The 27,292-nt window shown below is 43.3% G+C and overlaps 1 protein-coding gene across 1 annotated transcript; it reads left to right on the top strand.

Moving 5' to 3' along the window:
• Positions 1–27,292, top strand: LOC134393496 (cysteine-rich venom protein-like; the record flags this gene model as incomplete). The annotated part of the gene is made up of 8 exons (XM_063118522.1): positions 1–37; positions 5,469–5,530; positions 8,299–8,412; positions 14,293–14,383; positions 18,000–18,145; positions 24,510–24,604; positions 25,247–25,335; positions 26,892–27,292. Coding segments are annotated over 8 exons (762 nt in total), but the record flags the coding sequence as incomplete, so codon positions are not given.

The raw sequence follows: 27,292 nt of genomic DNA, 5'->3' as shown, positions 1-27,292 counted from the left end.
CTATTCAGAAGAGACAAAAAAGAACACACTGTAAAAGGTAATGTAAAAGCATAATGTTTATTTTGGAAAGAAAAAGGTTCTGCTTCTGAAAGCAATGGCTCAAATTCCGAATAGATGTTTGCTAATTGGTTATAAAGTTATTTACTTATCACTATATAAGAAGCCACATTTGAATTTACTATTCAAATGTGATATTCATCAATGGTAGGCAATGACATTTACTAAGGTGACCATATGGAAAGGAGGACAGGGCTCCTGTATCTTTAACAGTTGTATTGAAAAGGGAATTTCAGCAGGTGTCATTTGTATATATGGAGAACCTAGGGAAATTCCCTCTTCATCACCACAGTTAAAGCTGCAGGAGCTATACTAAAGTGACCAGATTTAAAAGAGGGCAGGGCTCCTGCAGCTTAAACTGTGGTGATGAAGAGGGAATTTCATCAGGTTCCCCATATATACAAATGACACCTGCAGAAATTCCCTTTTCAATACAACTGTTAAAGATACAGGAGCCCTGTCCTCCTTTTCATATGGGCACCCTACATTTACCTCATCCATACTTTTTGATTTTGGAAGTTAGGTGGGTGGCTTCTGGAGACAAGGTATTTTCTATGGTGGAACTTCCTCACTACTAACTTTGCAGTGCCATTTTAAAGTCCTCCATGTTATCTCTGGCTTTTAATGGCATTTGAATGCTTTAAGATAAGTGTTGCTTCTTTTTATTGGATTAACTGCAGTTTGATGGGGGTTTAGTTGCTAACTCACTATTGTGTTTTTAAACTTCTACTTTATTTGTTGCTGTTATTACAGCTTTTATTGTTTTAATTTATGCTTTGCAACTTTGAAGCTTAGGCAGAAGGTGGGATATAAAAAATACTAATTGACCTGGTTCATATAATCACTACAATCACCGTGGCACCGTGCTTTCTGAGAGACTTGGGGAGTCCGAGTGGCCATTTCATTATTCAAGCCATGAATGTGGTTTGTTGCGTCATGCAAACCCAGTGGAGCTGGGCTGCTGGCTCAGTTAACAAACCACCCACTACCCTAGAACAGCCAATTTTGTTAACCACACCAACAACCGATTGTTGCTGGTTTTGTACAAGCCGCAGTCCCGGCTTAAATAACCAAAATGGCTATCTGCATGTGTTGCGAAGCCCTATGGGCCCTATGTTGCGAAGCCCTATACTAAACTCACATTCTTCAGGTAGCAAAGAAATATATTGGTAACTCAATTCTAATTACAATGGGCCATTTTGCACATCATACTAAGTCATCATGGATAATGACTTAGTATGATGTGCAAAATGGCCCATTGTAATTAGAATTGAGTTACCAATATATTTCTTTGCTACCTGAAGAATGTGAGTTTAGTATTCAGGTCTAGCATCCCTGCTGCTTCAAATAACTATGTTGTTGCTGGAAGCAGCTGTGACTGCATCATTCCAAACCACACAGGCTGTGAACTTGAGAACTACAGATTCTGCAGTTAGAACAGCATGCAAATACATTTGGAGGTAAAATGCAGCCACTCATAGGATTGGAGAATTAAGGTGCTCTTTCAGACTTTATGAAGAGTGAACTCGGGTTTGCCATTCAGCATTTGTTCAACAAGATGGTGAAGAGCTTTTCTACACAACACTGTTAATCAGCTGACAATCTACTTGATTTACTTTACAGAACTGAGTTACAAGCACAATTGAGTTACAATTAGGGATGGGCAAACTCAACTTTGCCCATTTTATGAAACAGCCGGGAGCCGAAAATGTTATCTGTTAACTGTTTTATTACACTGGTCAATTACCCAGCCATAAATCTCTGGTCGGGAATGCAAATACAAGCAGACTGCAGTAAAGATTCAAATAACAAAAAACCTACGGTTTATAAAACAACGTTAAGGCCGTACACTTTCCCACCAAGCACCAAAAAGCGGGGAAATTGGGAGTTAAGGCTCGCCAGCCTTAACGCCACATCCTCCCTAAGGAGGCAGAAAGTACCAGTGAAATTCTCATTCTCCCAAAGCAGATAAACCATGAGGACAGGATGGAGAATAGGATATGCAGAGGTGACTGTGGGGTTGTGGGAAACTGATGACGAACAACTTAGAGCCACCTACTTCTTTTTTTGTTTAGAGCAGCCCTTCCCCAACTGGTGCCCTCCAAAGGTGTTGGACTACAACTCCCATCATTGCAAGTCAGTATGTCCCATGGTCAGGAATGCTGGGACAGTAGGATGGGGAACGCTTTTCTATATCCTTACTGGAACTTCATCCTACCAGTCCAGGTCCACCAGCTACAGGTCCTGACTTTGCTTTGAAGCAATCCCAACTCCCAGTAAGAAATTTGGTTATTAAAAAAAGAAAAGAAGGGGTAGCAGTCTTCTCCCAAAAGCAGGTCCATGACCCTCCTGGAAAAAGTGAAGCACAAAAAATGACAGAGATGAATGCAGTTTTTTAAATGGGGGGATGCTGAAATCTTTAAAAATTCCCTAAAAATCAGGGAAAGATCCAATTTGCTTCAAAATTGGCATGTATAAGGTCCTATGTGGAAGCTATCATGGTGCCCAGTTACATGTGTATATCTTGAAAAAATGACAGAGGTAAATGCAATTTTGTAAATGGGGGATTTTATTTTATTTTATTTTATTTTATTGTAAAAAAAATTTTGGACAACCTTCTGTCCAAATTTTTTTGTAAAAATATTTTTTTTGTAAAAAAAACCCCTAAAAATCAGGGGATGATCTTATATGCTTCAAAATTGGCATGACTAAGGATCTGTTTAGACGCTATTATGTGCCCATTTTCATGGGTATATGTGTTTGGAAAAGGGTCCGAATCGATCTGAATCGGTCCAGAGGTTTTTGGATCTCCACGAACTGCTTCAGATCAATTTGGGCCTCCCTGAACCACTGTGGCTTCAGAATTCGGAAGTCCAAATCACCCATATCCACTTTAGATTTGGAATTTGGATCTGAAGTGGTACACAGCCTTAGTGTAAATGGCCCCAGGACAGAATGAGGAGTTGGCGGGCAGCGTGGGACTCCTGCCCCTGCCCAAAAGGAGGAAGATTGTCGAGGAAATGAGTATGTGGGTTATTTTATCTGTGCCCACCCTGTTTTGCTTTAAGCCTGTCTATTAGAAATTAAGTATTCTGTAGCAATTTAATCAAAGCTGTAACTGAAAAACTATTGCTCAACCAACAAGAAGTGTTGACATATTAGTCACCAGAATGTGAGCCTCCCAGCGAGGACAGGAAGAGTAGTAACTGCAACAAAACAGATGTTCCAGGTTTGCCAATACCCATCGATGTATTGTTTTTCTAGCTTTAGAAACATTGCACTCTACACATGCACAAGAGCCAGGCCTATCATTGGTTGGAAAAGCTCACCTATTACTGTATTATGATTGGTGCATTGTATGAGGAAGTTCTGCCGTTGTTTTTAAGGATGTTACCCTATAAATATGTTAGCTTTGACTGAAACTAGTGGGCAGTCCTTCAGATCCTCTAGGGCAGCCTTCCTCAACCTGGGGCGCTCCAGATGTGTTGGACTGCACCTCCCAGAATGCCCCAGCCAGCCGCAACACATCTGGAGCACCCCAGGTTGAGGAAGGCTGCTCTAGGGGTTGCCACCTTGCAGCACTGCAGCACTGCTCATAATAAACTTTTCTAAAAGGAGAGCAACTGTGTCTTTGAGTTTTTGGCTGCCACTCAGTGAATCCCAGTTAGATGGAACCTGCCTTTTCGGAGTTCCTCCACAGTTTGGCAACGAGCAGGGATGAGTGGTATATCGGAGAACCCCTGCTTTGTGGAGACATGACAAAGGAAATCCTCCAAACGTGCTCTCCCACAAAAAGGGTGAGTAGGCCCACATTTGAAAATTCCTACTAAAGGAGCCCTTTTCTATGTCAACTCTCCCTGGGGCTGGAGATTTCTAGTGGCAAGTGTCATTTAAAGTCAGTGACGCCTGTTTGAAGGCATTCTCTCCTGTTAGAAAAAGGGAACATTTGGGACCCAGAAACAGGTTGGGGAGTGAGACTTGCTTGAATGCGAATGGTGGCACTCACACTCTCCTTGTGAGGATGAAGAGCATGGAGGGTTGGTAGTCAGCAGCTGTCAACCCCTCGTGCTTTCAACCCTTGCAAAGATAGCGTGAGGTGTTGGCAGGTGGCAGAACACCACAACCTTGTCTGACAACTTTGTCTGATACGTCAAGATCGGGCGGTTTAATTCTAATGCCTGTGCCATCCCTAAAGAGTGTTTCCTTTCCTGCTTTTCCGCTACGTAACCTCTAGGTGGCACTCTGGTACAGCGGAATAATGTAAACACACAAGAGAAACTCCTGCTTTCTTTCACTTCCACAATTAAAATCCACATCTTCCCTGCTCTAAACAAACTTGCAGAAAGTGCTATTCACAAACAGAAACAAAACTTTAGACATTGTCTAAAGAACCTGTAAGCAACCATAATGGGGAATGACTAGTGCAAAACAAATGCCTCATATAGAAAAGCCCTAAATTATACAAAAGCAGCTGAAAAGGCATCTGCACCAAAATATGCATGATTTCCCTACAAATTTGCTGAACTACAACCTTGATTCACTGATGATTATGTCTCTGATGTAGATGCTTGCAAACAAACTTGTTCCACTCCAACCAAAAACTTCTTGGGTACAATCCAGCCATCCTTCAGTGCTTTAAAATCCCACTAATTTCAGCTAGAGAGATTTAAATAGGTGCTTAATTCACTCTCATTGAAACCAATGACAGTTTAAAGTGATTAGTTTTGTCTGAAATTTGTCTAAAACATCTAAACAAATGGTGCGGCCTAGGCAATTGCCCATTAATAACTGCAAATTCAACTTGCCAGTTAATAAATGCAAATGCAAATTCAATGCAGTTTAACAAAACTATGGTAAGAGAGTATTTGCCTTTTCATAAGTATGTCTCAAATGTTACTATCATCATTGCCAGTTGGCAAACTCTCTTTTAGCAATCAGTTTGGATGGCTTTGAAAGAGGGTTAGTCAAATTCCTGGAGGCAAAGGCTGTGGGTTTCCCATTGACAGCTGGTTGGCCGCCTGTGTGAACATGGTGCTGGACTAGATGGACCCTTGCTCTGATCCAGCATGGCTCTCCTTAAGTTCTTATGGTGAAGGGAGTGGGGAGGAACATTGCTTTGATCCACTCTTAGGCCACAGCTAGACCTAAGGTTTATCCTGGGATCCTCCAGGGTTCGCCCCTGCCTGAGCACTGGATCCCCTGTGTGTCACCTAGATGAACAGGTTTGACCCCTGGACGATCCAGGGATAAACCTTAGGTCTAGCTATGGCCTAAGGCTCCAATCAAAGGATGTGTACTAGTGGGTTTCAATTCTGATTAAACATGCTTGGGCTTGCACTGGATCATGGCCACAAACAACTTAAGCAAGTAAAGAATCTAATCACATTTGCTCATTATGTTTGTTTCCCCAGAAATGCTTCTTTCAATTCTGCTCCTGCCCTTGGCTGCTGTGCTGCATCCATCTCTAGGAGAGGTATGGGCCTTTAGACTTAAACAGAACATCTCTCAGACAGAACACCCCATGAAGTGGGCCCGTTTCAGGCATCCAGACCATGGAAATAACAAGTATACCTGCCAGGACACCCTCATTGTAGCAAGCTGCACTAGCCCCTTTGCTATCCAAGGGTCCAGTGGACCACATTGGCATCCAGGAAAGGCGTTGGAGCCTGTAATTCCAGCGGTTTCCTGTCATGACACCCCATTCCCTCCCTCCCCCACCCCCCAGTCATGCACACCATTCACACCCTATCAGAGCTCCCTCTTCGCTGCACTTTCAGGAACCATCACTTCAGCGCTCCAGACACCTTGAGGGGTAAGCAGAGCCTGCAAGAACTGCCACTTGAAGGTGTTCCAGGTGCCCAATGGAGCCAGTTTTGCTCACCTGTCACCTTTCATGTCAGGGACATTGAGGAGCAAGCAGGGCGGCTGCTCCCAGTGGGAGAGGGCTGGCCTCTTCCCTCAGCTTTCTTCAAAGGTGGGGCTTTGGGAGGAGGAGGGGCTCCACCAGGTCTTTGCAGCCTGAAGGCAACCCACGGGCCAGAGGCTGTCCATCCCCACCAAATACTTGTAGTGATCTCAAATCTCCAAATGCTGTTGCTTATGTAGCCAAAACAATATCACACCTGCACAGAAGGGAACTACCAGCAGGCCTGGGGTATCCCAAGTCTGCAGAAGTACAAAACATCTTCAGGGAAGGGGGAACCCTGGGGGGGGGGGAGTAAAACACACCAAACAGCCTAATGAGGACTGAACATGCTCTGTGTGGAATGTTCGCTGACTGTTGGGAGAGGAGAAGTCCATTGTATGCGTGGAGTGTCAGGAATCCCAAAGAGCACGAATCCCCATTGCAACACTTTCTCACAGGTCCCACTTGTCAGGATTGATGATAGCTTTCTTCTCCTCAAATAATTCTCTATTCTATTGTGCACAGTAGAATGACATGCTTATGCAGACCAAAAAAAAAAAGGGTGGGGGAGGCTTCCACGTGCTTGGAAAATCACAAAGGAGTATTAAAAACACCTACACCAGAGAGTCAAAAATGAGACATGTGTATACTCATGGAGGGAAAGGGGGAAAGAGGAGTGAGTAAATACTGAGGTGGGTGGCTGGAAAACATGGCCACTCCCAGCATCACTCAATCCATGAAGGGCCAACGGATGTGCTGGCTCTTGCCTATATGGACAGAGGGAGGAAGAAAGCAAGAACCAGGAAGAGGTGGAGGACAGAAAGCTGAAGCAGCGTGAGATGGGAGGAGGAAGCAAGCGAGGGGAAGCGCTGCAGATGCTCTTGGAATAAAGATGTAAGGAGAAAAAGAAAGGGGGAGGGGGAACTCAGCTTACTGGGTTTCTTGACACCCTACACAATCCTGCATCAACCTTCCATCAACGGTGATACATCTGTTGTTACTTGTGAGCATCAGTGATGCCACCGTACCAGGTGTCAAAACTACAGAGGTCACCACAGGTAGAAGTGGCAGTGTGGGTGAATGAGGCCGGAGATTATGAGGGCAAGAAAGAAATAGGACAAGAAAAAGGAGGAGGAAGTGAAGCCAGGAGAACAACAATGGGAAAAAATGTGAATATGCTCACAAGTGTGAATATTACCAAAACAAGAGGCATTATTTATCTCTACCAAAAGCCAAAACTAAGGCTGTTTCTACACCACCTCGAAAATCCAGGCTGGTCACAGCCAAGTCCTTGTACATCCAAAAGCTGCACAGGGACTCCCGGGAGCAAGGGGGGGAAGAGCACGGGTTTTCCCAGGGATAAATAATCCCTGGGAAAACCCAATTCTTCCCATGGTCTCGGGATCATCCCAAGATCGTGGGAGGTGTGCGGGAGCCCGTCCCAGCTTTGTCCCATCTCCTTGTGAGTAAATGCAAGGAGGCGGGAAACAGGCATGGGGCACGGAGCCGTGCCCATCAAGGGTGGAGGGGGAAGCAGGAGAGGGTGGTTGGTTTGTTTTTTTAAAAAAACAGCAACCCACATACTTTTAGTTGGACTGCACATGCACTCATCTTCTGTTAAAACTTTTTAAAAAAATGGCAGGTGCGACATCCCTCTTTCCTCCCAGGATGTCCAATGCACGTTTGGACAAAGGGGAGGATCTCATGAGCAGAATATTGTGAGAGCCTACTCCCCCTCCCTCATAGAAGCATAGAATAGCAGAGTTGGAAGGGGCCTACAAGGCCATCGAGTCCAAACCCCTGCTCAATGCAGGAATCCACCCTAAAGCATCCCTGACAGATGGTTGTCCAGCTGCCTCTTGAGTGCCTCTAGGGTGGGAGAGCCCACAACCCTCCCGGAACACGGGGAGGTATAGAAAGGGCCTAAACGAGGCAAGCGTTTTTAGCTCAGCCCTAGTAGAAGGGGGTTCTCTCTCCTGCTCTGCTCTGCTTGAGTTTGAGAAGGAGCAATGGGGAATCAGTTGTGGGAACCTTCAGTGACATGAGGCCCTCACCACCGAATGAAGGCAACATAGAGCTTATTTCCTCTCAGTCTCTCATTAGGTGGGCAATGTACAATTGGTGTCTGAGAATGGGAAAAATGGTTGGTAAATGTGACAGAATTGCTGATTTCAGGTTGGATTATATACCCGGTGATTCTATACAACATCAAAGATGAAGATATTAAAATTCTGTGATAGTCTAATGGGATATTAATATGAAGGCTCATAATAAATGGAAAGAAGTAGAACTCTGGAAATAAAAGAAATCTGGCATAACTTTTTTTAAAACTTTAGGATTACTCAGGCATAGTGAGCGATCTCACTGAAGAGATGAAGACAGAAATTCTTGACAACTTTAATGCCGTTAGAAGAGGGGTGCAGCCAACTGCCAGCAATATGGTGAAGATGGTAAGAAACTAGTCATTAATTTTGCTAAATATTTTTGAAAATCTTCCCTTAAAACAAACCTTCCCCCTTCATAACTTCATAAGATGGTATAAAACTTAAGGCTCTGTGCACATGTTTTTGTTTGTTTGTTTTCTAATTTGTTTGATTTATATCCTTTTGTATTCTATGAGATCAGAGCAGCTTACAGCTTTCCCCCTCCATCTTAATAGTGGGCTAGACTGGCTGGGTGGGGAACCAAGCCAGGTGTGGTGGTGGAGGTTATGGTGTCTCTTGAGATTTGCCTAGGAAGTAGCTGAAGCTTCACTCTCACTTGAAATATCTGAAGGGTTGTCACATAAAAGAGGACAAAGATTTGCTGCCCCAAAGGGAAAGTCTAGTTCTAATGAGCTTGAGTTACAGGAGGGTCGATTTGGTTGAACATTAGAAGAACTTTGACCATAAGAGAGAAGTTCAACAACGGGACCAATTACCTATCAGAGTGGTTGGCTCTCCATGGGAGCTCTTCAAGCAGAGGTAGGAAGACATCTTTTGGGAATGCTGTATGTTTAAGTAGTGCTTTCTTAACCCACAGAAGACAAAGGCCTACTTGCTGTGATTAAAGCTTTATTGAGAATGAGAGAAAATCTACTGAGCTTTCTGAGGCTCCTCCCTCATGACCTCTGTACTGGAGTTCAGCTTCCAGTCTCTTTGCTGTCCCCTGACGAGATGGAACTGCTATCTATTCTAGCATCTCCAATGTTATATTCATTGAAAGAATATATAAATATATATTTATATATATATATAAATATATATATATATATATATATATATATATATATATAAATAAATATATAAATAACATAAGGATAACTTATGTAGAACAATGTAGAACAATTATGTAGAACATAATTGTATGTAGAACAATTAACTTGAAAGTAGTACTAGCCTTGAATGACTGATAATTGAGTTACCCATCAGTGATTTAATACAAAATCTGTGCATTGCTTAGTTGGTTTGATATGGCTGTGGGTATGTGGACTTTTCACAAGATTACTGCATTATTGCTTGTGTCTCTTGGTTTAATGGTTCAGGGTCAGGAATGTGGCACACATTTGCACGAGAGCACGGAATGACAGAATAGTCCTGTATGGCCTTAGCTAGACCTAAGGTTTATCCTGGGATCATCCCCGGAGTCATCTCTGTTCATGTAAATGACACACAGGATATCCTGGGAGCAGGCAGGGACGACCCCAGGATGATCCTGGGATAGACCTTAAGTCTAGCTAAGGCCTATATCATCATCCACCATATCTGAAGTATCTTTGAGTCCTTAAGGTCTCATTAGACGAAAGAACTTGCAATTCCGTTGATATGAACATCCATTAACTTCAATAATATCAGTGCAGGGATTTATTTGCCCCATGTTCCTTTTGTCCAGGGACATGACTTGTCATGAGGAAATAACCGGACATGTGCAGAATCTCCAATGTGCAGTGGTGGTAACTCTTTCGCATCCCTGTCATAGAAAGCTTCCGCATTAGTGTGTTTGTATTGCAGTTGATCTGTGACTTTTGTTGCAACTTTGACTGTTGTAGGGAGATGATGTTATGTGGTGAAATTTGGCAAATTCTTTGCAGGTGAACTGCTGTCCCCCATCTGAAATCATGCCTAGTCTGCTGAAATGGTTCAAGATTCTATTACAGTTGCTGATGTGGCATCTGGTAGTTTATCCATTTCCCAGATATCTGAATAGTAGTCTACTAAAATGAGATAAGGTCCATTCCCACCTTGCTCCATGGTCTGTTAGGAATGCCATGTGGTTCTTTCTGTTGATTTGCTTGGAATTCAGCACATGCATCACAGTTACTTACAAGGTCTCGGACGTCATTAGCAATATAGTGCTAATTAGCAACCAGAATATCACCTCTCTAGCTTTCTTCAAACAGCCTTCTATTCCAGAAAGACTGTGATGCATTTTTGATAACATGTATTTTCTCATGGACTTTGGAATGAGTATCTGTTGGCCTTTGAATTCGATGCCATCTTGGACATCATGATAGTTCCAGTAGTCTTGAGTGGACACTGGAGCTTTCTCTTGGGTATCTGGCCAATCCACTGAAATGATAGAGAACAATTCCTGCAGCTTGTTGTCCTGTAAAGTATTCTTCTGGACTCAAAGAGTCCTTGCGGTGAGATGGGCATGTAAGCAGCTTGATAATTAGTCTTGAGTTGTTTGTGCTTCAAGGGAATTGAGTATCTCACAATCTTCCTTGTCAGTGCGCCTTTCTTGTGGCAATGGTGTCCTGGATAGGAGTTCTGCTGTGTACACCTCAGTGCCTTTTTTATAGTGTACATTCAGGGGATAGCATTGTAGTCTGAGAAGCATGCATCAAACGTGTTGGAGCTGATAATAATGACTTCTTAAAAATAACGTCTAGAGCAGCCTTCCTCAACCTGAGGCGCTCCAGATGTGTTGGGGCTCTTCCACACGTCGTCCACAGAGCGCATGTATTCGACCCCAGTGCACCCCAAGAACGAGCGTGTAACTTGCCTGTAAAAGAAACGACGAAGAGATGACGACAACGCCCAGCTTCCTGCTCCTCCGCCCGGGACGGAGGGCTGTTTTTGAAGAAGGCGGGGGAGAGAGCTTCTTCCGCTCTCTCCCACGAGAGAGAGAGAGAGAGAGAGAGAGAGAAGGCAGGGCGAGAAGGGGAGCATTGGAAGAGGGGGGGGAGTTGGCAGCGGCGCCCCGGGGCAGCGCAGTAGGGTTAACCACGCGGGATAACCGTGGGGGGGGGGGGCACGGCGAGGTGAGCCCAGGCGAAAGGCTCTTTGCGAGGCGAGCGCTGCTCGCGTCCCGCGGCTGCCGGTAGCAATCTCTCTCCCTGCCTCCCTCCCCTCTCTCTCTCCACCCCCTCCCCGCTTCCCCAAGCATCGAGGGAGAGACGACACATGGGGCCTGTGTGTGTGTGTGTGTTAATCGCCTTTGCAAACAGGCTCAGGCAGGCGCTGCCGCCGCCACCACTGCCCTCCCCCCTCTCGCCTCAAGCTGCGTGGAGAGGGAGGAAGAGGTTCTTTCGCATCTCTTCCTTGTTTCTTTTACAGGCAAGTTGCACTCTCGTTCTCGGGGTGCACTGGGGTTGAATACATGCGCTCTGTAGACGACGTGTGGAAGAGCCCCAACACATCTGGAGCGCCTCAGGTTGAGGAAGGCTGGTCTAGAGGCTTGTGATCACTGTCAACTGTGATGGATTTCTGACCTCGTATATACTGGTCATATTTTTCACAAGCGAATACTATTACCAGTCATTCTTTTTCAATTTGGGCATAATGCCATTCAGTCTACGATAAAGACCTTGATGCAACGACAACAGGCTGTCCATTTTGCAAGAGTACAGCACCCAGGCCTGTCTCACTGGCATCACACTGGATAGTGGCATCTTCATTCATGTCATAGTACTTCAACACAGGATGCCTGGTAACCAAGTCTTTGATCTTTTGGAGGGCTGCATCATGTTGGGATAGCCACATCCATCAGAAAGGTGGGGAAGAGATTTGGTCAGATAATTAACAAATCCTAGTAACCGCTGAAGAGATTTGGTATTAGACGGTTTAGGCATCTGTTGCACAGCCCTCACCTTTTCTGGATCTGGTTGCAAACCTTGCCATGTTAGAAGGTGTCCCATGTAGGGTACTGCTGTCATCCATAGCCTCTTCTTATTTTTACTGAGTTTTAGATTGATTTTCCTGGCCCTTTCTAAGAGAGAGATCAGGTTATTGTCATGGTCAGCTATAGCACTCTCCACTGAGTCTCCACATCCAAACACCAGAATGTCATCTGCAATTACACTGATTCCTTTGAGGCTTGCCAGTGCATCTTGTTGGTGGCACTGATATTCCTCTGCTGCTAGTTTTATGCCAAAAGGCATCCTCAGCCACCTATAATGGCTTTCTGGGGTCCAAAATATAGAAAGGTAGCTGGTTCCTTCAGCTAATAGTATTTGCCAATATCCATCTTTTGCATCTAGGACAGAGAAGCCTTGGCAAGGTCTGGTAAGATTTCTTCTATGGTGGGCATGTGGTAGTAAGCTTATAATAATTAGGGCTGTGCTTCGGTTCGGTTCAGTTCGTAGAAGTGATAGCGGAGTGGCCTGATTCACCTCCGCCAAAGGCGGAGACGGATCGGGTCAGGGGAGCGGTGGATGGAGACAAAGCAGATCGAGACAAAGTGGATCCTTCGCCTCGATCCAGAGCTCTGAAAAAAGGTAAGTGTGGGAGGAGAGGGGCTTACCTGGTGCCACCGCAGTCCATGTGGCGATGGCGGCAGAGCCAGGTAAGAGGGCAGGGGGGAGGGGGGCTTACCTGCTTCCGTCGCGGTCTGGTGGCGGCTTCAACTGAGGCCCAGGCTTTGAGACCCCGGCCTCAGTTGGAACTGCAGCTGGACCGCGACAGAGGCAGGTAAGTGGTGGGGGGAGGGGGGCCTTACCTGGCTCCACCGCCACTGCCGCAGTCTGTATGGTGATGGTGGCAGAGCCAGGTAAGGGGGCAGGGGGGAGGGGGCTTACCTGCCTCCGTCGCGGCCCAGCAGTGGCTTCAACTGAGGCCCAGGCCTCAAACAATGGTCGCGGTCTGCTCTTCTGCTTTGAGGCCTCCCTGGCTGATCGCTGGATCCCCTGTGTGTCATTTACATGAACAGGGATGACCTCGGGACAATCCCAGGATATAGGGCTGGTCTAGCCATGGCCATAGTTTTAGCTTGGCTTTGTTTGGTGATGGTTCTGCCTCTCCATCTTGCATAATGTTGAGAAAGTCTCTGTATCCCATTACATTTATGGGATTGCAACATTTCTGTGCAAGGTGCAAATACAAGTTTGACCAAGCATTTGTTTGCTTTTGTATGCACTGTTTTGATGTCATGCATATAGAGAATATCACTGTCTGAATTATCGCAAAGTTCATCATTGCCTATTTGTTCCACATGCTGTGCAGGTTTTGTTTGCTTATAGTATTTGCATACCCTAGAGTAATGATTTCTTCTGCCACAGCTTTGCAGGTTGACATATCATAGAATCATAGAATAGCAGAGTTGGAAGGGGCCTACAAGGCCATCGAGTCCAACCCCCTGCTCAATACAGGAACATTTTAGCACGTTTATTTTTGCTGGTAATAATGCATGCTGTTTTCTTCTGAAGGGTGCATCTCTTGCATTTGCCACAAGGGTTTGTTCAGTAGCCTTGCATGTGCCTATGGCTTCCTGCAGAGTCAAGGCAGGCTTTCTGGCATTCTCATCTGTGCTTCCTTGTCCTTAGTACCTATAATCAGTCTGTCTCTAAGCAATTCTTCTTTCAAAGTGCTATATGCACATGAATCTGCTATTTTGCATAATTTAGCAACATATTGATTGAGACAAGATCCCTCATGGCCGCCCTCATGACCTCTGTACTGGAGTTTAGCTTCCAGTCTCTTTGCAGTCCCCTGATAGGATGGAGCTGCTATCTCTTCTAACACTGTAGCTCTGGGTTTCTTGCATCAAGCAGGGCATTGGATGAGATGGCATTGAAATAAGCATGTTTTCAAACTTAATTTTTCCTCTAGAGGTGGAAGTGGGAAAAGGTAAGTATGAAAACATATTTATTTCAACCAAATTAGGAATGCTCAAACTGAAGGGGTGTGAATGTCACGTGCCTAGTCTTGGCTGAATCATACCTAGTATATTTGAGATTAAGCACTTTATGGGAAAGGGTATTTATCTAAATTGTTTGCAGACTGTATGGGAAGGGAAGTTGGGATCAGGTTTCAATCTCCTGCCAAATATCTGCTCTGTTTTAATGGGGTGTCCTGATATAGCTCAAATGTAAAACAACAAAAAAGACCTCACCTTTTTGTTGCTTTCTTAAGACATGGAGTGAGAGAGCTGCTGAGACTGCTGAAATATGGATCAGGAAATGTCAACCAAAAAGGTTTCCCAGAGATGAGCGAATGGTGGATGGTAAGTGAAGTGACTAGAATAAGGTAGACATCATTATACAAGTAAGAAGTGGAAGAGCCTCCATGTGGGAAAGCTGCTTGCATTTAGCGCATTGCAGCGTGACTGCAAAAGCATTGGGATGATTGACGAGCATGTAAGGACTTGGCATTTCTAATATTTTTAATTAAAACTACATTTTAACAGCATTTTAACCCTATTCAGGCATTCTGTTTTGCTTTTGCTTTTTTAATTAACGTTTTACTGTAAATTTCAACAAAATAAAATCAATCGTAGAAAAGAAAAAAGATATAGTATAATTACATGTGTTAGAACTATCAGTTTCAGTTGGCTACAACATACTAGAAAAAGTGGATTAAACTTCAATAAAAGCAGACCAAGGCCACAGCTAGACCTAAGGTTTATCCTGGGATCATCCAGGATTCTCCCCTGCCTGAGCACTGGATCCCCTGTGTGTCACCTAGATAAACAGGTTTGACCCCTGGACGATCCAGGAATAAACCTTAGGTCTAGCTATGGCCCAAGTATCGATATATGTATCCATTTGCGGGTGGCACCTACTGTATATACCACCCTTTCAAATGTTGATAGTGGTCAGATTTGCACCAAGCAGGATATGACACTTTGAAAATGGTTTGAAAACTGCATATGGAGCTCTATGTCCTGGGCCCCAACAGTTGTCACTACTGTTATAAACCATTTAAAAGCAGTAGTGTAGATCCTGCCAGTGTTATTAGTTCCTCAATCCATTGCACTATAGGAGGTGATCATTTATCCTTCCAGTATTGTAATATCAGTATTTTTGCTGTTAAAACAACATGGAGAATCCATTTATGGTGACCATGCTTTAACTGCCAGGAAGCAGGTAAATAATTTAAAAGAATATATACATCAGTATATATAATATATATATTAAAGTGTTCCAATTGTTACGTGATGTGCTCTCATTAGACCCATGTACAAACTTATACACATTCTAATGAGACTTACACCTGTTTATAAGGACTCTTTTGGCATTGGCAATAGAGCGTCTGTGGTGATTCCACAGGTGATTCTTACTCTAGAAATCTACACCATTGAAGAAGACAGCACCACAGTGGCACATTTACTGAGGTTGAAACAGATACAAATGCACAAGCTAGTTTTGGGGAAATTAGCTGAGCAAGTGGAGGCTTAGAAGTAGTTTCTAGACTGAGGCTGTAGCTAGACCTAAGATTTATCCCAGGATCATCCCGGGTTCGTCCCTGCCTGAGCACTGGATGCCCTGTGTGGCACTTAGATGAACAGGTTTGACCCCAGAACAATCCTGGGATAAACCTTAGGTCTAGCTATGGCCTCAGAAATAGAATTTCTGAGACTTAAGAGCATACACACACAGCAGGGGAAAGAGTAGAGGGAGTCTTTAAAGTTAATATACTTTTCCTTGGGCTGGAGCCCTTTCCTGTAGACATGAACTGGGGAGTGTTCCTGGTCTCAGGTGAAGAGGAAAAGAATCCAGGGAGCTTTGGATAGGGGAGGCAAAGCACTCACTAATGGCAGCTTGCTCTTGCAAGCAGGAATTGGTAGTAATGCCTTGTGCTTCTGGTAAAAGAGAGCAAGCGAGCCAGCTTTCCTTCTCTAAAACCTGAGGGTTTTTATACGATCTAAAGAAAGCAGTGACATCACTGCTCATAAGCACTGGAAGTGATGCTACTTGCTATGGGGGAGAGACATAACAAAAGAGGGTGATTGGGGATGATGGCTGTACTTGCTGAAAACATTACCTTTACAAAAGATGATTTTACACAATAATGATTGCTTTAAAGACGTGTGCTCAGGCTGGGCTCAGCAATAGGGCTGCATTAGCACGTGCATGACCAGGTATCGCTCCTGCCATCCAGCATTCATATTCTGTTTAATTTTGTCTCTGGGAAATGCATTTAAAGAAGTCTATCAGAAAATGATTACATGATCTATCCTTGTGTGAATGCTCTGAGTCTCATTCCTGCTGCAGGTGGGGTTTTGGCTGCTTCAAAGTGGAGTCAGTACTGCTCCCAGAAGCTACTTTGTAACACAATACAAAGTTTATCTGTATAGTAACTTCCTCTTAAATGGCATTCTGATTCTGTACAGGATGAACACATGAGGAGAGGGAGTATGCTAGCCCTGGCCTCCTGCGTTATCACGTTTGTTGCCCTGAACTTGTGTAGGGCGATTTTCTGAAAAGGAGAGCTTGCTGTATCCATGGAGGCTCTTCTTGTGGTTCAGAAACAGAATGCCTGAATAGGGCTTTAATCAACAACTATCATTTAAACATATTAGGCTATTCCTAACGCTCCATGATGCTGATGGCAGTGCAGGGATCTTACTTTCCTGCCACCATCTGCACCATGCCTGCCTGGTGAGCTCTTTTGGGTGGGGAACTACCTTCTCCCCAGGGATCCGGGGGGGATTCCACACGTCGTACTGAGGGCGCTTCCATGCGCCCCCAGTGTGACCCCAAAGTGATCGTGTAGCTCGCCTTTCGAAGAGATGAGGAAGAGGCGTCCTTGCCGCTGCCACCGCCGCCACCCACCTACCTCCTCACCAGCCGGGTCAGAGAGCTCAGCGGCGGTGGCAAGGACGCCTCTTCCTCGTCTCTTCAAAAGGCAAGCTACACGATCGCTTTGGGGTCGCACTGGGGGCGCATAGAAGCGCCCTCAGTACGACGTGTGGGAGAAGCGAGGGAGCCATCAGAAACAATTTGCCTTGTGTTTTATGGTTAAAACCATTCACATCCAGACTGAAGTGGGCACCATAGTTATGACTGCGTTCAAGATGGAGGTAGCTAGAGTGCTGTCCAATAAGTTTATTGTGAATACCTTTTGGCTTGTGCAATCTAGTTATTTCCATGCGGAGACTACAGAGATGTGTGTTACTTGGTGCTGCCTCTGAAGATAGTTTGGAAACTTCAATTGACACAAAATGTGGCTGCCTAATGAGGGATAGAAAGTCTGGACATGTAACACCGCTTTTATGCTGGTGGCACAACTACTGATGCACTTCCAGGCCAAATTTAAAGTGCTGGTACTAACCTTTAAGGCCCTAAACAATGTGGGACCACTTTCAGCCATAAACTGCATTGGAGTTCCTGTATTTTCCAGTAACATTTGTTAGCATGATGATCACATTAGATAGTCTTCTCAATGGTCCTCTCCTCCCCCATCCCCCCACCCCCGGCCGCCTCTATCCAGCTTTGTGCAGCTAACACTTGTGCAGTTAACATCCAGTTAACATTTGGTTAATCCTTTCAGAACAGAATTCAAGGAAGCATTTAGGGTTTTGTGATCTCAAGCAGTTTTTCTCATGCATCTAATTAGTTGTACCCATGTTACGCTTACATATTCCGCCTAATATTCCATTGTTTCTTTGTGTACATTCATTGTAAACCACCCAGAGAGCTTCAGCTATGGGGCGGTATATAAATGCAATAAATAAATAAATAAATCGTAAGAGTTTGACCCCTGTGACTAATCAATAATTGGAATATGTAGTTAATAAATATTTATATTTAGGTTTTTCTATAATGGTGATGGTGGTTGTGGGAGATTTTTTTGGTTCAATTTAGAGGCCTAGATAACCATATTTCTTCTTATTGCAGGAATCTTATGTGGTGAGACTAGGATGCAAGCAACTTATACCCTCTCCTGGTCAGAAGTAATCAACACATGGAATAAAAAAGCATCTAACTTCCAGTATGGAGTTGGAGCTATTAACACAAATATAAACATTTATTTTTATACTCAGGTATGAATAGAAACATTAGAAGTGTCTGGCTTATGATAGATTGAGAATGAAACCTAAAAAACCCTGTGCAAATAAAGTACAGAATATTTGTGCTTTGATACTATTTAAGCAAGTGGTTTGATATCCTGCTTGTATGAAGCTTTGTAAATGTACATAAGTTGGAATATGAAAAGCTGCTTAGCTATAAATTAGTTTTTCTGAGCAAGCATTGAGGCTTCTCCCCTCTCTCCACATACATACTTTTGACACGGTTCTTTATGCTGAAACAGTTCAGTTTAACCAGTCCTTAATTATCTTCTGCTCGTATGAAAGAGGATCATAGAATCATAGAATCGCAGAGTTGGAAGGGGCCTACAAGGCCATCGCGTCCAACCCCCTGCTCAATGCAGGAATCCATCCCAAAGCATCCCTGACAGAGGGCTGTCCAGCTGCCTCTTGAATGCCTCTAGTGTGGGAGAGCCCACAACCTCCCTAGGTAACTGGTTCCATTGTCATACTGCTCTAATAGTCAGGAAGTTTTTCCTGATGTTCAGCTGGTTATGTTCACACAATATGCCAACCCATGATGAGTGGCAAGCTAAGCACTGTGAGTTATTTTGATGAATAATCCACAGTGCATAGTTGATGCACCCAACAGACGATTGGGGTTGGCTAGAGTTCTGAAGACCTGGGGGAGGAAATGGAAAAATTCGGGGGAGAGGGAGTTGGAAAAATTACACAGCTTTAAATTATGAAATATTTTCTATTAGAATTTAACACATGGTATATAGGTGTGTATATTGACCCAGCCTTTACTCTTCCCAAAATGATTTCTAAAAACTATGTAATAAGAACACTTTTAAGAAAAACTAGAGATGTAAAATGTCTGAAAATAATGAAGCCATGGAGGAAAATATATTTTTAATCCTTTCTGTAAGATTCCTAGCATAGTTATTTCTTCCATTCCTTATTTTCATTCCAATACTAAGTATTGCTTATTTTTTTCCATTTCCCCAAAACATTCCCATCCCCCCTTTTACATCTCTAGGTTTGGTATTGGGTTGTCCCCCTGCTCTCCCCCCCTTGGGTCTCCAGGTGCCTCTGCCTGCATCCCGGGGGCCTTGGTGACAATATCCATCTTGTTTGTCACCAGGTCCCTTGTCCCCAGTCTGACCATGATCCTGATCCCGTGATCCCGATTGCGGTCCATTTCCGAGCCCAAGTAAAAGTGTTACCGTTGCTCTTTAAAGTAGGAATGAGAAAACGAGTGTTGTTTGAGCTCGTTGAGGTTCTCCATTTTCCACTTTAATGTTTGTCTCACCACATTCTTGCTCCCAAATATGAGCTTCCCCACCTCCCCGCCTAACTGGAAATGTGTACATTTTCAAACACAAAAAAGTACCCTTTTCAAGCATGCAGCCTAAATGTACTCCACCCCCCCCATAGGCTAAAGCATGAAAATGCATTTTTGGGGTTGAAATGCACATTTTTGGAAGCATCTTTGGAAGCCCCTGCCAAAGAAAGCTTTCTTTGAGAGGACTTTCTCAGTTGTGGCCTACTGAGGTTGGCCTGACACGTACATTATTATCTTTTCAGTACCAGGCAAACATTTTTCTTTTCTCCCAGGCATTTTAGAGATCCAGGTGAAGATTTTTATGGCCATACTTGTGCCGCTTGTTTTGCTTTTGTATTTTATTCTTTAAAATATTTTTTTGCATTTTATATTTTTAACAGTTTGTGTATCATTTTAGTTTTTTAGCTGTTTGTAACCTGCTGAGAGAGGGTTGGTTATAGAGAAGGTTAAAAATACATGGGCAGAATCCAATGGGGTGCTTATGCCTCACTGATTCTCTTGTGCCCCAGCAATTCCCATCTGCAAGTGGCACCCACCACTTTCTGAACAAAGATTTAGCGCTCCCGGGACAACCAGAAGTGAGCAAAATGCTCTTTTTGGAACAGGCGGGTTCGCCTCCTATCTAGAGGGTCGCTCTTTCAGCGTGTCGGCTAACGGCAGCTCGTCCTCCTCCTTTCCCCTTCAGTAGGGGTTCCGCAAGGCTCGGTGCTTGGCCCGCTGCTGTTTTCTCTATACATGCTGCCCTTGGGTAAACTTATTCAATCTCATGGCCTCCAATATCACCTGTATGCCGATGACACACAACTATACCTCTCATCTCCGGAACTTTCTCCTGATGTCCACGATCGTATCTCAGCATGTCTTTCAGATATCTCAGCCTGGCTGCTTCATCGCCGTTTGAAACTCAATATGGCAAAAACTGAACTGCTTGTTTTTCCTCCTAAACCTTCTCCTCACCTCTCATTCTCTCTTACTGTCAACGATGTCACGCTTACTCCGGTCAAGGAAACTCGTAGCCTTGGCTTTATATTTGATTCCTCGCTCTCCTTTATTCCTCATATCGAGGCAGTAGCTAAATCTTGTCGTTTCTTCCTGTATAATATTGCCAGGATTCGACCATTTTTGTCTGTCTCTTCTGCCAAGACTCTCGTTCACGCACTGGTTATCTCTCGGTTGGACTACTGCAACCTCCTCCTCACTGGCCTCCCCTCATCTCACATCAGTCCGCTGGTCTTTGTCCACCACTCTGCCGCTAAGATCATCTTCCTGGCCCACCGCTCTGACCATGTCACTCCGCTTCTGAAATCTCTTCATTGGCTCCCAATTCATTCCAGAATCCAATATAAACTTCTCCTGTTGACCTTCAAAGCTTTTCACGGTCTAGCTCCTGCCTATCTCTTCTCTCTCATCTCACACTATTGCCCCGCTCGTGCTCTTCGCTCCTCTGATGCCATGCTTCTTGCCTCCCCAAGGGTCTCTACTTCCCTTGCTCGGCTTCGTCCATTTTCCTCTGCTGCCCCTCATGCCTGGAATGCTCTTCCAGAACACCTGAGAACTACCAACTCAATCACAGCTTTTAAAACACAGCTAAAAACTTTTCTTTTCCCTATAGCTTTTAAACTTTGAGTTTGTTCTGACTCTATACTGTTAGCTTCACCCTTCCCGGTGCCTGTTTACACTTCCCTGTGCCTGTTTGCATTCTCTTTCCCTTCTTATTGTTTACTACAACTTTATTAGATTGTAAGCCTATGCGGCAGGGTCTTGCTATTTACTGTGTTATCTGTACAGCACCATGTACATCGATGGTGCTATATAAATAAATAAATAAATAAATAATAATAATAATAATAGTGGAGCTCACATAAGGTAGCTCTGCCAACCTGTCCCATTTGAGATACTAGTGTTTCCAATGGTTTCAGGGCTTCCTCTGGGAAGTGCTAAGTCTCTATTGTGCAAGTGGTGGGTCCTGCTTGCACAACAGAATTGGCAGGACCCACCACTTGCACAACAGAATCTGTGAAGCACAAGATAACCACTGTGGGCGTATGCACCCCATTGGATTCCACCCGATATGTGGTTGATGTGCCCAATAGTGGAAAAGTTCTGGCTTAAAGTTTTTGAAGAGATTGTCTCAAGTATGGGAGACAAAGGATCCTACAATTGCTGTCCTTAATATTTTTGATGGGGACAAATAGAAAATATTGTGTAAGTTAATTTTATTCTTGTTAGTGACTGCCAGGTATGTTTTAGCAAAGCACTGGAAGGATACATAGGAAACACGTATAGATGACTGGAACAAAAAGTTTGGTTCACTAGTATGGCAGAAAAAGTAATCCACCATATTTGCTTAACTGAAGGAGAAATAAGGACAGACTCTTACTGGTTTTAGCTTGTTTAGCTTGATTAATCATTTAATATGTTTTTAGCTGTGTACTTTATTTATTTATTTATTTATTATTATTATTATCATTATTATTATTATTAATTTATATAGCACCATCAATGTACATGGTGCTGTACAGAGTAAAACAGTAAAACAGTATTACATGTTTATACCGCCCAATAGCCAAAGCTCTCTGGGTGGTTCACAAAAATTAAAACCATAATAAAACAACCAACAGGTTAAAAGCACAAATACAAAATACAGTATAAAAAGCACATTTATTGTTTTATATTGTTGAATTGATTTTATCTGTATACTGCCCTGAGATCTCAGTGATATAGGACGGGATAGAAATGTCTATAATAATAATAATAATAATAATAATAATAATAATAATAATAATAATAATAATAATATCAACTTTTCATTTTGGCAAAAGTTTATTTCTTTTACAAATCAAGAGCAAAACAGAAGAGTAGCCCTGCAGACTCATATCTGCCTGCGGACAGACATAGAATAATTGGTCAGCACTATTTCAAGGAAGACAGTTTGGGCTCATGAGCTGAAGCAGGGCCTTTCCACATCTTTTTTCACTGTAGCAATACCATCTATAAGCAAGCTTTCTGAAAGAAACATAAAGACAGGCCCAGAATTATTGTTTGGTTTAAATTACAGTAAAACCTAAACATTTTTCTTAAAGGAATAAAAGAAAATGTTTGCCAAAGAATCATAGAATTGTTGAGTTGGAAGGGACCACAAGAATAATTTAGTCCAATGCTCTGCATTGAGTAAGAAAATCAATAAAACCATCCATGAGAGGTAGCTGCCCCAGACTCTTCTTAAAAGACACACCAGAGATGGAAAACCCACAACCTCCGTAGGTAGATTTTTCCACTGTTGTACACATCTTACCACCAGGAAGTTTTTCCTTATATTTAATCAGAATCTAGAAGCTGTAACATGTACCCATTATTTCAGGTCCTAATTGCTGTGGCCATGAAAAATAGCTCCCTGTGGCATCCTTTTATGTACATGAACACTGCTAACTTGTCTCCCCTCAGCCTTCTTTTCTCCAGACTGAACATTCCAAGTTCCTTCAGCCTGTCCTCATAGGGCATGTCCTCAAGTCCCTGAATCATCTTTGTTGTCCTCTTCTGACCCTGTTCTAACCTATCGATGACCTTCTGGAAATGTGGTGCCCAGAATCTTACACAATACTCCAGGTGTGGTCTCACTATGCCGAGTAGAGAGGAATAAGAACTTCACACGCCTTTGATGCAATGCTTCCTCTAATGCAGCCCAGAACTGTTTTAGCCCTTCTAGCAGCTATCTAGCATTGCTGACTCATGTTCTGATTGCTGTTGACAACCATGCTCTAATCCTTCTCCAACGTAGTGCTTTCAAGCCATGAATCCCTCATCTTGTATGTGTTCCCAACATTTTCCCTCCCTAATGCAATACCTTACATTTCTCCCTGTTAAAGGACATCTTGTTCCTCTAAGCCCAGTCTTCCAAGCTGTCCAAATCAGATTTCAGTCTCAGGGCCTCGCTAGATGGTGGGTTAGCCCGGTGCGAGGTCCGGGCTTGCCCCTGTGCGTCCAGATGATGCACAGGGGATCCTGGGCTCAGGTAGGGGTAACCCTCCTTTGGCCCGGGATAACTGGCACCGCTTCTGGCCTGGTATTTCCCATGGTCTCGAGCTGAGCCTGAGACCGTGGGCATGTAGACCGGTCTGCCGCTTTTCCCGGCTACCATAATTACTCCCAAGTAGCTGGGGAAAGTGGCGGATGGGGCGCAGCATCCGCAGGAGCGCTGAGCCCATCGGGGCAGGGTGGGGGGATCGCAGCCAGGGTGGGGAAATCAGGGGTAGGGGGGAATCGGCGATTGCGGGGGGGAGATCGGAGCCGGGGGGAGATGGGGGAAAAGATTGCAGCTGGGGGGATGGAATCGGAGCCAGGGGGAAGTAGGGAACCCTTTTTTATATAAAAAACAAAACCCTTACCGTAATCGCTGGTGCGCTCCTGCGCATCTGTCCCCTTAAAAACTAAACCAAAATGGCAGTCACGACGGGGCTTCTGTGCAGCCCGTCACGTCTGACGTGTGGAAAGGAATGACAGCCCCTGCTACTTCTAGCACGGGCTGGGCCCTCCACCTGCATGGATTTGCACTATAGTAAATTTCAACACTCCATTAAACTGCATGAAACTGGAGGAAGCAGTTGCGTTTAGGAATGAATGCAGACCTTATCCAGTTCTTTTCTGATAGTGAGCCTTCCTCCTCGAATTCCACATGTACAACTACCAAGCTACCACTCAGGGCTAGTCAGTTGCTCCTATTGTTCCTCATTCAGAAACCCTGTACCTTTCTACGTGTACACTTCAGATGCTTCACATGTAAGCCTAAAGAGAGAAACGTGGGCAACATACACTACAATTGCCAGGAAATCAGGACTCCAACTGTATAGGATATTAGAAGAATCAAAGTGTAATTCAAAATTTGCTTTATATGGGTTAAGAAGAATCCTTCCTCCTTGAAGCTGATTGGATATAATTCATATTACTTTTTTTTTAACTAGCTTTCTATTACATAGATTACAAAAACTTGGACTGTAATGTAATGTTAATGTGTTCTTTTCATTATGTTCATAGATGATTTGGTATAATTCACATAAGGTTGGATGTTCACTTGCCTTCTGCAACGATAATAAGTACGAATTTGTGTATGTGTGCCTTTACTGCCCTGTGTAAGTATCACTTCTGGAACAAATGTTCTTAAAAACATTCTTAATTTATCATTTTAAAGAGCCCAACGTGCTTGGTGCTGTGCACACAGAGTTCCTGTGTGCTGGGGCTTTCCCATTCATTTCAATGGAGGAAGCAGCTCAGGATACAAGGGGAGGAATGCATTTGCCAACCTGTTGACCCGGCAGATAAATGGAGCAGTTCTTGTGGGTTTAGGGAAAATTCAGCTTTCATGTTGGATGTCCAAAATCCATAAAAATGTATTGCAAAATACATTCTGAGAAAAGTCCCACGACTTAGCAAGTTATGATGGCTCCACTACAAAGCACAGCTTGTAATATTGATATTGTAATATAAATACAGTTGATATGACGTGAGCCTTGTCAATACAGAAGAATAGTTAACCCTAAAGCAGAGCTCAGATTGTGTGTGTGTGTGTGTGTGTGTGTGTGTGAAACAGATCTCAAATTACTTCTATGCCTATAATTTGGCAATCCTAATCAGGCTCCCATGTTAATGCTACTTAGTTGTTTTTAATGCAACTTTTAGCTTGGCCCTCGCCTTTCAAAACCATTCTGCATTGGTTATCATGTAAATGAAGTGTACTTCCATCATCAATGGATTGCACTGCTTTGCAATTTCAGGGGAAATATAGCAGAGAAAGTTGCAACGCCCTACAAAGAAGGCCCATCTTGTGAAGATTGCCCTCACAGCTGTGAGAATAAGCTCTGTAGTAAGTTATTGGTGATATCATATAAAATATTCTCCTTTGGATAATATTAACCCTCTTCTCAAGTAGCCGTGACAAATATAGTAAATAACTCCAAACTCTCTGCCTATCTAGGGCTTTTGCAAGGGCGGGGGGGCAGTCATCTGTGTTATTTCTTATAGTCATCTAACATTACTTTATATCATGATCTAGCCTTGTGAGTTTCTGTGGAAGTAAACTCTATCACTTAGACTGCAATCCTCTACCACTTATCTTAGAGCAAGCTCCATTGAAAATCTTATTTCTGAGTGGCCGTGGGTAGCACTGCACACAAAGACCTAGTTTGCACATAACTAGAAGCTACCAGAGGTGAATTTCCCCAAAGGGCTTTTTGTTGTGGCAGTGGTCACCATCCTGAATATTCAGTGTATGGCAGGTGTGCGCTGTAGCTTTTTGGCAAACTTGACAAGGATGGGTTGTTGGGGTAGTTGACAAGCAAGCCAAAGGCGGGGGCGGAACCAAGGATATCTTCTGCAAAATATTATTTGTAAAAAAGTTCAATGAAAGTGCCTACGCCTTTCGGACGCCATGCGTCCTTCCTCAGGGCTTATCTGGAAAAAAAAATTGTAACAAAATATTTACAATAGAAAGCATTTTCCAAGTAACTATGCCTTGAAATACATAAAATTTTGAAAGAAAATAATTTAAAACAATACGTATAAAGAGACATACAAATTTAAAACTAAAAGTTACAATACATCATTATTCAGCCTGTAAGTGTGACTATACAAAGTATAACAAACAGCGAAGAATCATCTATGTTACACAAATAAAAATCAGTACTCACTTTAAACAAGGTTTTTGCAGTTGTCTGCTCCGTGAAGTACTAGGCTTGACTGGTACAGAGAGATGTGAGACATAAGGAAAAGAGACCTTAACAACTAGGTAGGAACAGCTGTTTATTATAACATTGCTGATAGTTCCAGAAGCTGCGGTGGGGGTGGCGGGGAGCTTGCACTGCCAAATTTGTGCCCATGGGTGTGCAACCCACCATAGCTGATAAGCCATTGTGGGCTGCGATTAGGTGAACTAGGACAAAGGCGGCTATATTTTGAGCAGTTGCAGGACAGACCTCCCAAAGGAGCAGAACCCTAAAGCCAGACCTCTTGGAAAGATCTTAGAAGAAATCACAGTAATTAACACCTTCAGTTTAACCTGGAAACAGTCAAGAAGCCAGTAGAGTTGAGCACGAAGTGAGTAATATCATTTCTTTGATTTGCAGTTCCTCCTACATTGGGCAGTATTCTGCACCAAAACTAACTTCTGAATATTTTCCAAATATTCAGCTCTAAATAAAGTGTGTTACAGAAATAAATTTAATGGTTAAATGACAATGGCAAGAGCCCTGTCCTTCAGGACAGAATGCTTCACAAGGAGGCCAACAAATATATATATATATATATATATATATATATATATATATCTTATTTAATGCAGTGTGCAAACTAGAAGGGAGAGGAATACAGATTTTAAAAAGTGGTGGTTACTTTTGCATCTAACTTTGTTTTGTTTACTTTCAGCTCAGCCATGCGAGTATTATGATGAAAACGTGTACTGCGAACAGATGATAAGGTTGTTCGCCTGTGAACACAAAGTTATGCAAGATATGTGTAAAGCCACTTGTAGATGCCCATCCGGGATCATGTAAGACACATGAGCAATGGAAGATTGATTTTAATATGACTGTTTTTACTGAAGAAAACAGAAATTCAGCATTAAAAGGAAACTTTCCCCCCCTAAACTTGGTCAAAATTTTGAATTTAAAATAATTGCTGTAAAAAAGGGCATTTCCAAGAGTCATTTGCAAAGAAGACAACTTTATCAACTCCTCTTATTATTATTTATATATTATGCTGCTTTAGAAAATGTTTTGAATCCTTCAAACCTAAACATTTGAACATTGCAAAAATATTCAATAATA

This window comes from Elgaria multicarinata, chromosome 2 (genome assembly GCF_023053635.1).
Source record: "Elgaria multicarinata webbii isolate HBS135686 ecotype San Diego chromosome 2, rElgMul1.1.pri, whole genome shotgun sequence".
NCBI lineage: Eukaryota > Metazoa > Chordata > Lepidosauria > Squamata > Anguidae > Elgaria > Elgaria multicarinata.
This window is presented reverse-complemented; position numbering and strand designations above follow the sequence as displayed.